We start from the raw sequence: 12,774 nt of genomic DNA on the forward strand, positions 1-12,774 counted from the left end.
TAGTGGACCTGATTCTGATGAACGAATAATTATTTTTTCTTTGGATGATGGTTTGCGATATATCACTGATGCAAATAATTGGTTTTGTGATGGTAATTTTTCTTTGAGTCCTGAACATTTTTTACAACTATATGTTATCAGAGTAAAAAAAAGAGACGTATTTGTGACCGCCGTTTATTGTTTGTTAGAAAGAAAAACAAAAAGTACTTATAAAAAAATGTTTAGTATTTTATACGAGAAATGTGCTGAACGTAATTTTTTTCCGGACCCAAAAGTTTTACATATTGACTTTGAGCAAGCAACTATCCAGGCGGCTCGTGAAATAATTGGATTTGAGTTAGAAATAAGAGGATGTTTTTATCACCTGTGTCAAAATACGTACCGAAAAATTCAAAATCTAGGGTTACAGAAGTTGTACACTAATAACGACAGTTTTAGTCATTTTTGTGGGATGTTAGACGGACTAGCTTTTTTACCATTACACAAAATTCGATATCGCAAAAATAGAACTAAATGAAATTGGGCTAACATCAAAAAGGAAAGAAAATACTTTAGAACACCGTCTTCAAATATTGTGTCAACGATCTGCAGATAACGAACCAGTCGATCTGATATTACAAAATATATCACATTGTTTACGAAAAAGGAGTAGGGAGTAGATGAGTAGCAACAATAATAGTAAATTACATGTGACAATTAACTTAGATGTTCCTAGTTATAATAACGAATTTTACTGTTAATTTTTTACAAGCAATACAATTACATTTATATAATATATTTTACATTTATACGTCATTTTTTTAATATAATAATTTAATATCTAAGTAATTTTATAATAATGATCATACATAATAATGAATGCATAATTAATAATTATGTGTACCTAATAAATAGTATTATTTTTAAATAATTTTTTCTCGGACTTTTTTTCCGTTTATTCGGACTTTTTTTTCCGGACTTTTTTTCCTCGGACTTTTTTTCCCCGGACTTTTTTACCGTTTACCACTATATCTGCACCAGTATTTATCTTAGAAAAAAAGTTGTATCGTACGAAAGCGCCAAAATCTTAGTTACATGTTGTACTCGGTTAATAAAATAAATATTAAATTTAGAACTATATATTATATTTTAACAATTTATTATTGACAATTTTATTGTTTTATAAGATTGATAAAATCAGCTGATATAAAAAGATTGACATTTTTAAATAACTACTTAAATACATTAATATTAATATTGAAATATTATTATCTTATCGTTGGTTATTACTTATTATAGGGCCGATGATATAGATTAATAATCTATATTTAATATTATAAACGTCGCTGACTATGTCCGTCTATCTTATCCATTTTCATATTGTCTTTCACACGATTACACAAAGCTTAATTTATCCTTGTATGATATTGTAGTGGGGTGATGAGGTATACGAATTCTGCGCATCATTCAATCAATTTGACGCCAGCAACTGAAGCCAGCAACCAACAAGACCACAACAGCAATCACAAGTATACGTAAGTTAATTTAATTTAATTTTTTTTTTTGAAACTTATGTAGTTAATTACGCTGAAAACGACGGTGGATTCAGAATTTGGCGCGTGGACTTAGTTTTGAAGTTATGGGCTAATGAAATTCACTATTTTGCTATTTTGGAACAAATCTACTTTACCGGACACCCATTTTTTTTCAATTTTTTTTTATGCTAAATACGTAGTTTTTATGCTGAATTCAAAACTGTTTTTCCCTGGAATTTCCCGGAAACTTACTGTTCAAAAGTTATGGAAGTTCAAAGCTGCAGTGATTACGCGTGTATCGGCACAAAAATTGTTAAACGATTTAAATCTATGTTATGTCGTAGTATTATAGCGTACAGGCAGTGATTATACGTTTTACGGCACTCGTCGCTGCGCTCCGAAATAGTGAACTTCATTAGGCCATAACTTCAAAACTAAGTCCGTTCGCCATATTCGGATTTCACCGACGTTTTCAGCGTACCTAACTACATAAGTTTAAAAAAAAAAACGCAAAAAAAGGTTGACCGGTAAAGTAGAAATATACCAAAAAATCTTATAGGATTGCTCACTAAATCTTTATTATTGTAGTAGTTTAAGCTATATACTGGCGTTGTATACTCGTATTCTGTGTTATTTTTGTGTTGTTATATTATTATGACTGAAGTTAGTAGAGCGCGGATTCTTATGTAGGTAACCTAACTGTACCAATATTTTTCCTTTTCGTATTTTTGAATTTTCGTCACTAATCTTTACGAATCGTAATAGATTATTGAAGCTTATGTAAAAATGTTTTGCATCTTTACTGCATATTTAATGGGTTTAAGATTTTCAATTTTTTTTTTAACAACTTGTTTGTTATGCTAAAAACGATAATGTACATTTTTTTTAACGGAAACTATTATTTTAGAATTTATAAGCCTTCTCAAAGTTTGCAATTCTACGTTTATGCTGACGCGCAACGCTACTTGACTTCGACGCTCGGCGTCTATAACAAATTTTAATTTTTTTTTTACGTAACAGTCATTTGTTTTAGAGTTGCAACAAAAACCAAAATAGATTTTGTCGAAAACCGATTTTTTATAGAAACTCCCGTTTTTCCTTATTTTTTTTTTTTGTTTTTCCGGCGCTTTTGAAAACTACTTAGAATTTTAACCTCCCTAATGGGCCTAATGCATCAACCAGATTCACTTTCCCACCAGATTAGATACTGAAGGGGAAAATCGAAGTATTATTTAGACTAGGTACTTGTCGCGTAAACAGAAACAAATAAAAAAAAAGATGGAAAAATAGGTGTCGCTCCGCTGTACAGTATGTTACATTGGGTCACTGTAATGGATGGTGTTAAATTTGAATTCAATAATATAAAACGATTCTGAGCGAAAACGGTCAGTCAGCCTATGATATTAGTTATTACTAAGTATATTTGATGATATTATTGTAAATAAAGTAATTTATATAATATAACCTCTAATCAATATAATAAACCTAATCAATTCTAAGGAGTAAAAACTAGGCATTTTATATTTCTGTTTATCTGGGTCTTGTGTATAGGTTGAAATTAAATGAACGTTAGTTTGCGTAATTCGTAGTACTGATCACGTTTTATAGGGACAAATTCAAATTTGCTTTCAAAATTAATATCGGAACATTATATTGGGCGTAGTGATTGAAGTCGTGAGCTATGTTTTCGACCGAAAATAAATCACGCTCCAGCCCCCTTAAATAAATGTTTTGAAAATGTTATCAAGTACCTATGAGAATTAATAAAATAAACATAATATGGTATGAATTAATTTTTGAATTGCAACAAAATAAGAAAATTGCTACATGAGAAATTGAGTGAATATTGCTATGTTGTAAAAATATAAACTTGAAACGCTCATAAAAATTTAATTTGACTTTCTTGTAGACATAGGTATAAGACATTATTTTTTTTTGATAAAGGTTTTTAGACAAACTTATGAGGAATCTTGTATTTAAGGACTGAAACCTTTTCAATTTATCGGTATCGGTACCGGTACTGGTTCTCCAAAAATAAAATAACTATTCCGGTTCGGTTCTAATTTTTTGATAAAAAAATAATAAAAGTATCTGTTCCAAATAATTTTGGTACCGGTTCCTGATAAATTAGGTATTCATCAAAAAGTATAATAATTTTAAACACCTATCTGGAATGCGGATTTAATTAATAGTATGAGAAATATTAGAAAATTCATATGATCATACATATTAGTTTATACACAAAACAATAATACTTACTTATGATATATAACTAAGTATATTTGATGATATTATTGTGAATAAAGTAATTTATTTACCTATTTACGTAGAACCTTGTTTTAAAGTGTCAATCCTTAGCTATAAAAGTTGAAAAATTTATAATGTTTTAACTAGAAGAAAATCGAACCAGTGTTACTGGCTTACTGCCCCAGACGATGACGACAGACACGAAAAAAAAACACACATTGTAAAATCAATACATTTGTCATTCATCGCTCCGCTTAGAATCTAAAAATATATCCATCATGATATTAACAACTTCTCGCAGTCCAAAATCAGGGACAAACACTAGGCATCAAAAATTATACTCCGTTGACCGTTGAGCAACCAGTACATCTTAAATTGTGTTCAACTCTAATAAAAATGCTTGTAAATTAATGACAGAATGATAGTACCTATTTAAGATACATGTTCATATTAAAACTTCATTCATAGAAATTTAACTTTCAATATTTATAGAGGTTAAAAACAGTATTAGTTGTTAAATAGGCAAAAACTATTTTTTTAACAAAAATTATAACCTATTTAAAATATATACCTTGAACTTGAACATTGTATTTCTTATCTCATACTAATATTTTGCTTTTTTTTTCAGAACAAAAATGCCTTCGTATTATACCAAAAAGTATATCGATAGCTTGTTTAACGATGTTTTTTGTAATAAATGTGAAGTTTTGTTGGTAAAATTAACTTCAGAAGACATTGCAAATTATAAATTGTAAGTTTATTTTTATATTTATATATAAGTGGTTAGTGGACAGTTCACACATGGCCGTACATGTCCCAGCTCCTCCCCTCTACATTAGAATTTTTAAATTTTTTTTGGCAAATATTTAGCATGTATTTGCTAAATCCGCTTTCCTAATTCACACGTCTCCCCCCCAGCCCCCCCCCCCCACTTCGCAAAATACTTGGAATTTCAAAATCGTTTCTACGCTAATTATTGGCCTAGATACGATTTTGGAATTCCAAGTAGAGTTGTAGGACCAACCGTGGAAACGCATGCTAAATATTGGCGTAGAAACAATTTTGAAATTCTAAGTATTTTGCGAAGTCAGGGGGAGAGGATACGTGCGAATTAGGAAAACGGATTTTGCGAACCAACGGATGACGATAGAGTTACAGGACCAGTCGTGCAAATACATGCTAATTACATGCTAAATATTTGCGAAAAAAAATTTGAAAATTCCAATGTGGGGAGGGGGTGGGGAACTGGGGACACATACGTCTCGTTCACGTATTTACGTTCATATTTAGTGAACGAGACTTTCACTGTAAGTAGGTGCTAGTGATCACTATATGTAACACGAACACTACATTTTGAGGACAAACCAAACTGAAGTCAAACTTTTTTGATTTAACGTATTCTTAGCGTATTCAATTTTTCTATTCCAAACCACTTTCAAAAACTAAAATCTTTTTAAATATTAATTTGATAAAACTATGACGAATAATAAAAATTATATACATGAGGACACGAAGTCCAATTTTTAATTGTTTGAGTATTTTCATCTGTAAGATTCCGGCTATACTGCGGTATTTTCACCGTCGAGTCTGAACGGTTTTATCGCCACTGTTTTTACTTTCAAAATAACAACTTTTTCCTGTGATTTACCACTTCCTGGGAATATCCTATTTGAGATTTCCATCATCACCAGCTATCTATCAGAATAGATAATTGAGCCAAGTTGCATTTGTCTCTTTTAATCATTAAAAAATTGTTCTCGAACCATCCATTAGTTCTTAAAGTCTTTTTAATAATATAATTATTATGACGAGTGCTTATACACATTTCGATTAAACCGTATTTTAAATACCTTGTAGAGCGGGTAGACCGGACACTACATTATAGCCTATCAATTAACCTATTAAGCATTTGTTTTGGTTCAATTTTTGTACAATTCATCACATTACTGATGATTTATATTTAAATGTAATTTGTACTTTAAATAAATAATTGTACTGAACTCTTATAGAATCTATAAATCTTTCTTATATAATATATAAAAATATCTATAAATCTCGTGTCACAATCTCAGGATAAACTCCAAAACTACTGGACCGATCTTGATGAAATTTTTACACTTTTAAAGCTATTATAATAATAATAATAATAATAGTAATAATAAAAATATATGATAAAAAAATATAATTTACTATTTGCTTTACTTTTAAATAAAAATTATAATAATATAATTAATATCTAACTAAAAATGTGAAATGAAAATCTCTGTACAGGCTTAACTCTAGAACTACTTATCAGATGTTCTTGATTTTTTTTAACGAAAGAGTATTTTACGGAGAAGCCGAGAAGGTTTATAATATGAAAGAAAATTTTAGGAAAATCCACCGGTGTATAATATATAGGTTGCTATTGGTTAATCAGGCATGTTTGTTGATTTGTATTATTATATTTTGTCAATATACATTATACATTAATATATACAAGAAGATCTGATAAGTAGGTAGTTCCAGAGTTTAATCTGTATAGTTATAGGCTGTGTATTTATATAGTTAGATATATATATATATATATATATATGAATATAAATTAATGTTTGTGGGTATATTAAATCTCTGGGAAGAAGATAGGTTAATTTACAAAGGGTTAAATTTGTTTTTTTTATTCATTGGATTTTAGTACGGTTAGGTTAGGATAGGATTTTGTATAGTTTGACTATATTAATCCACCGTAGGTGGAATTAAGTAAAAACAACAAACTTGGTATAACTTTGATATTTTAGAGTTAAATCATACACTTACGTACAAACATCATGGGGTCCGCAATCTACCGCAATCTATCTATCATTGAAAATGTACTGCTGCGAAGCAGAATTTTTATTCTGGGCAACGGAAAAGTTAAGATAAATGTTGAACACCATACCCCGAATATTAAATAACGAATTGAACAAAGTTAGAGTCATATAAAATATTAGTAATACAAATATTTTATATTTGAATACATAGATATTTTGAATATTAATATGATACTTATGACTTATCTCAAAACACTTATTTAAGTTTATAATTTTTATTCATTTTAGGAGCTTAATTAAGAATATGGATACACTCAAAGAAGATGATAATGCATCAAAACAAGATAAGAAATGTAAAACCAATATAACATCTAAAGATGAGAAAAAGTCAACAGTCGTTAAAACATCTAAAAACAGAAATACATCTATAGATAGCGAGCCTCCTAAAAAAAAGCAGAAGTTAGATACAAATGGAGTAGATGTTTTGAAATGTAAATTATCTAGAGAGCGTAAAACTCATAAATTTAATTCACAATTCAAGTCTGCATTAAAATCCAATAAAGAAAATATTGCTTCTACCAATGCTAAGGAGATACCTATGTTAATTGATTGTGATGAATTTACTGAATCTGCAAATTCCTCAGATAAAAATCTAAAACCAAGGATCTGGGTCATCGATCCCAAGAAAATGATGGATAAAAATAATTACATTAGGTGGATGAAAATGATTTCTCCTGATAATAAATCCAAACATCCAACAAATCGCCAGAAAAAGTTAGCAGTTGCTAAACCTCTACAGCCTAAACCATCTTCAGAGTTCAGATAGTACCAAAGTAAGTGGAATTAAACATCCTATAAAATATGTCAAAAATAATGTAAGAGGTAATCTAACTGAAATTGAAAATTTATATTAAAATTATCAATATTTATGGTATACAATAGCGAGTCACAAATAGAGAATGGTCCTAAGTGACTAAAAACCAAATAATTCATGGTTAAATGTTAAACTTATTAACCAAATTATTTAAATTTACGACTACTTAGGCTACCAGCTATATAATCATTCATTGACTAATTTTTCTAAAAATATTCTGTAAAATGAAAATAAGCTATATTATACTTTCATTATAACTAACTTCTTCTTTTCTGTAAATGAGATCCACCCTTTTTTCCTGTAAATTGTTTTAAAAGAATATTAGGTCCATAATATTGGTTTGGAAGATTTGGAACTATAATGATATAAAAAGTAGGTAGGTATAGTAATTAATAATAATTTACTATCATTTGATTATTTGTAAAAACTGTATAATATGAATAATCCGTTTTAGATTATACATTATACATTATACATTACATACATTTTATACTTTTGTAAAACCATATTTGTGAAATATTATTCTTAATATATATATTTTAATTACTCAGAAACTACTAGTCTGAATTTTAATTGAGAGGCATATAAGTTTATAAAAATCATAAAATTTTTAATATTCTAAAAATATTTTTGTTGTTATTTTTTTTAGTGCTATGCAAAAGATTGTAACAACTCTACAAGAAAAATACAAGACAACAACGGTGAAATATTGTTCCTGTAGCTGCCAAGTAATAATATATTTTGAATATATTTGTTAAATAAATATACTGTTGTTATATAATAATATAATTAATGTCTTTATTTCTTCTTTCAGGAACTTGACAAGTATGTACCTGTCATATAAATGACTGTGATTGACTGCTAAGCATACTCTACCGTAAACATTCCTTTACCTACATACATATATAATAATTATAATTTCAATGTTGTATATTTATATTAAAAAGTTTTTCTTGAATTTATTTTTATTTTAAAAAAAATTGGATAATACCTTTATATATTATAATATTGATTATTAAGTTTGTATAATTAATACTACAGTTGATAACTATTATGTTTAATCTAATTAGTAATATTACTACATAGTTTTTAGGATTTTTTATATTTTTTTTTTTTTTATCTTCAATTGTAATTTTTTGTTTTTCCAGAGAGAGGAAGCACCTAAATAAATTAATTTTTAGTATTTATAAATTATATATTTGTTTCTTGATATACCCTCTATATTTGTTAGTAAAGAAAAAATCATTCTTTGGACTGATTCTATTATGATAGGTTCAAATATCTAGGAAACTCAAAGAAAAAGTACGAAAAAAAAATATCTCAAAGCAAGTAAAATATCATTAGGAGATAGTGTTTACATGTATATAACGGCGCATTCGAATAATTGCGTCCCTAAATTATATTTTGTCCGAGTTGCGTCCGTGGTTTTTTTTTCACGACACATCCGAGTTGCGTCCGCGATTTTCTCGCCACGTCATGTACGAATTGCGTACACAGGTTAATAAACTCATAATATAGATAATCTCAATCGACACATTATCGAAATGCGTCCGCGGTTTTCTCGCAACATATTGTATGAATTGCGTCCACAAGTTAATAAACTCATATAGATAATCTCAATTATCGACATCTTATCTGTAAATACAACCTTACGATTTACTGTTGGAAATTAATTTTGTTCATGTTAGCATCAGTCACACTTCGACATTCCAGGTTCGACAAATTATCGTATTTTTATATATTCTTATTTATACAATGGAAGATCTTGAAATAATTAAAATGTTTAGTGAAAAAAATAAATTATTATATTGTATTAATGGATACAAATTTTCTTTTCAAACATTTTTAAATGATAATGTTAAGAGGTGGTCTTGTAACTTGTTCAAAACGCTTATGCTAGTGTCGGTCGAGCATAATTCCAAAATTGCCTAAAAATTTGGAAGAGTTGCATTTGGCGTCTACCAATTTGGGTGAGATAAAAACTAATAAGGATGACATTTTTTTATTAATAAATAACACCGAAAAAAGCATTTTCAACGACGACAAATTTAAAATTTTTTAGTGAGTGTAAAACTTTATATATTGATGGCACATTTAAAAGTTGCCCTAAACTTGTCTATCAATTATTTATTATTTATGGTGCTAAAAATACTACCTACACTCCTTTAGTATTTTTTTTATTAACGGGCAAGACTATATCAACATATAAAAATGCGTTTATTAGTTTATTAGAAAAAATGAACGATTTGAATTTAAATTTTGCACCAAATATAATTTATGCCGACTTTGAACAAGCTATACACTCAGCAGTTTTGGATATTTTTCCTGATGTTATATACGCAAAGGCTGTAGATTTCACCTAGGACAATCAATCTGGAGAAAAATTCAAAGTCTTGGTTTGTCTACAGTTTTTAAAAATAAATCTGAAGTTGGAAAATTTTTGAAATTATTCTTTGGTCTTTCATTTTTAAAACCCGATTAGGTTTATAAATGTTTTTATGAGTTGATAATTTTTTTAATTACTTTGAAAAAAAATATATTTCATTGGATAGTAAATTTCAACCATCAATATTGGCCGAATTCTCAAACTCGTTAATGCGTACCACCAACGCATGTGAATCGTTTCACTCGAAATTAAATGGCATGTTTTATTCATCATACAATTTGTTGAAGTATTGAAAAATGTTCAAACTGACATTTATATTAAAATACGAAGTTCAAATTTAGGAAACAAATGAAGAGAGGATGTAGAAAAAGAAGAATTTATTAAAAAAACTATGTCTGAATTTGAAAACAAAAATATAACACGTCTTGACTTCGTTCAAAAATTGGCAAACATAAATTTACCAATACATAAATGATATATATATACAACCATAATTTTTAACCTCATAATTTTACAAAATCAACATTAAATTTTAAAACAATAATAAATAATTTATAATATACAATTACAAACTTTGAACATACCATTTTTTTAACCACAGCATTTATACAAATGACAGTCCTCAGTCTGTAAAAGTGGGAAGGGAAATATGTATAATATTCACCAATTAATCAATTATTAACCGGGACGCAACTCGTACATGTCACGAGAAAATCGCGGACGCAACTCGGATGTGTCGTGCAAAAACAACGGACGCAACTCGGATATCGCGATTTATATTTTTGTATTCTGGGACGCAATTCGTATGCAGCCGTATATAACACTATAAATATATACATATTATTTAATATATATATTATATATTATAAGTATCAGGTCAAAAAAAAGTATTTAATATAATATTAATTATATTCAATTATTACTATTTACTTTTACGTTGACCCCCACGAATGGTTTGATAAAAATCGGCCGTGTTACGTCATCGGACTTATAGGTATAATATTTATAAATTTAATAATATTATAATTATTAAGCCGGCCATTTCCGTTGGGGGAAAATAAATTAATAAGAAACGAAGGGACACACATTCAAGTATTATGGTTTTTAATTCTCCGAATACCTCCTAATCAACTCTATATTACCTATATTATAATTATATTATTATGATAATACCGTCATGTTCTTTGATCTATTTAATAATTAATATTATTCACAGGGGTGTAGCAAGGATGAGGCAAACTTGTTTAAATGACAACAGTACCTAATAATTATTACTGTCGGGGATGGACAATTTTTGAACTGCCTATATTTATATTTATTTAGTAACTACCTATATTCAAACACTTACACGATTTGAAATACAATAATAATTGTATATTGTATTTACAATTTATACTGTTTGCTTTTAAAATGTATTATAGATTGTAACTTGTATTTAAATTGTGCATACTATTATAATTATATTTTAAACTATATTATTATTCATAATTATTACTTCTATAGTACCTATTATTAAAGTAATAATCTTAAGTATCCTATAGTAGGCTTCAATAGTGTTGAAGTTATAATAATGATGTCTGCTTCGATTGCTAAGGTCATTAGCATTACATTTATGGACCTATACATTGCTTAAAATGTATAAAGAGGATAAAAAAAATAAAAGTTTTAAATTACCTCATAATATTTAGATATTTATGTAGGTACTATTTATTATTATGTACCTACCTGCTTAGTATTAATTTTTTTTTTAAATAATCTAAGTAAATACTAAATAGGTAATTTTTGTTTTTCGCACTCAACTTATTACGACTGATTAAAACACATATTTTAATACGTTTCAATACAACGACTTAGAACTGGTTGAATAAATGTTTTATAACTCAGACTAGGTTATAGGACTAGCCTTTTGTAAAACAACCACCAATTCATTGATAACACTTGAACAATTTACAATTTATTTTTATTGAATTAGGTATGTAGATTTTTTTCCAAGTGTATCTATTATAATATTATGTATTTGACAATAATTACTCATCGAATTCAAATGTATTTCGTATTTTAAGACAATAATGTTGAAAGTATTTCACCAATTCCTGATTTACACTATTGTTGTTGTTTATGTTGTACGATGCATGCGTGTGTACACTGTACCTACATAGACACTTCTTGAAAACAATTTCACATACCTACTCGCTTCACGTTTATTGGCTCTATATTTTGTACAAACTAAACGTTGTGAACGTGTGTCATATTAGTTATTTTAGTTATAAGTAGGTTAGGTAGGTATAGGTAGGTTTAGGTACCTATGTATTATTATCAGATATGAACAAAAAAAAAAAAAAATCAAAAAAAAATCATTAATATTAAACAATACAATTTTCTTTATTAATCTAAACATAATTAACATAATATAATAACTATAATCTAAGACATTTTTTTATTTAACCGGACGATTCGGGCAAACCGTGGAGTAGAAACGCTGGCTGTAAATCAGGGAATGTCCGGCTCATGGACATACTGCACGAAGGACGACGAGAGGACATATTTTGCGGCGGACTGTCGGATCAGGACACCGGGCGGTCACCAAGCCACCCCCGCAGGGGTTCTCGTCGGGCCTTGACGACGGCGCGAGGTGCACTACAACAAGCGGCCGACCCGAGCCGGCGGTACTCTTGGCGGAGCGAGAGAAGGATGCTCTGGTGCTCGACGGCGGTTCTATGGCATGCAGCGATAGCAGCAGCCTGCACGGGATCAGCATCCGTCAAGTGGAGGACGAGTCTAGAAATCAGCCTTTGCCGGAGGACCACCACCACCATGGAAATGCTGCCCGCGTCCGTGGAACCGACCCGCCAGTGTTCGTTCTGGGGGCAGGCAGGCTGTTGGCCAGGCGGTTCGGACTAGAAAGCTTCTGGCTGCAGATCGAGGTGTGCGGCCGGTGCGTGCCGGACCCGCGGAGATGGTGAC

General features: G+C 29.3%; 1 protein-coding gene across 1 annotated transcript; it reads left to right on the forward strand.

The window, feature by feature from the left end:
* Positions 1-1,272: 1,272 nt before the first annotated feature.
* On the forward strand, positions 1,273-8,354 carry LOC100568736. Its single transcript, XM_016806562.2, has 5 exons — positions 1,273-1,514; positions 4,390-4,512; positions 6,839-7,383; positions 8,074-8,152; positions 8,239-8,354. The coding sequence occupies exons 1-3, from the start codon at positions 1,420-1,422 to the stop codon at positions 7,374-7,376; spliced, it is 756 nt and encodes a 251-aa protein (XP_016662051.1). The 5' UTR covers positions 1,273-1,419; the 3' UTR covers positions 7,377-7,383; positions 8,074-8,152; positions 8,239-8,354.
* The last annotated feature ends 4,420 nt before the right edge of the window (positions 8,355-12,774 follow it).

Source organism: Acyrthosiphon pisum, chromosome A1 (genome assembly GCF_005508785.2).
Source record: "Acyrthosiphon pisum isolate AL4f chromosome A1, pea_aphid_22Mar2018_4r6ur, whole genome shotgun sequence".
Taxonomy (NCBI): domain Eukaryota; kingdom Metazoa; phylum Arthropoda; class Insecta; order Hemiptera; family Aphididae; genus Acyrthosiphon; species Acyrthosiphon pisum.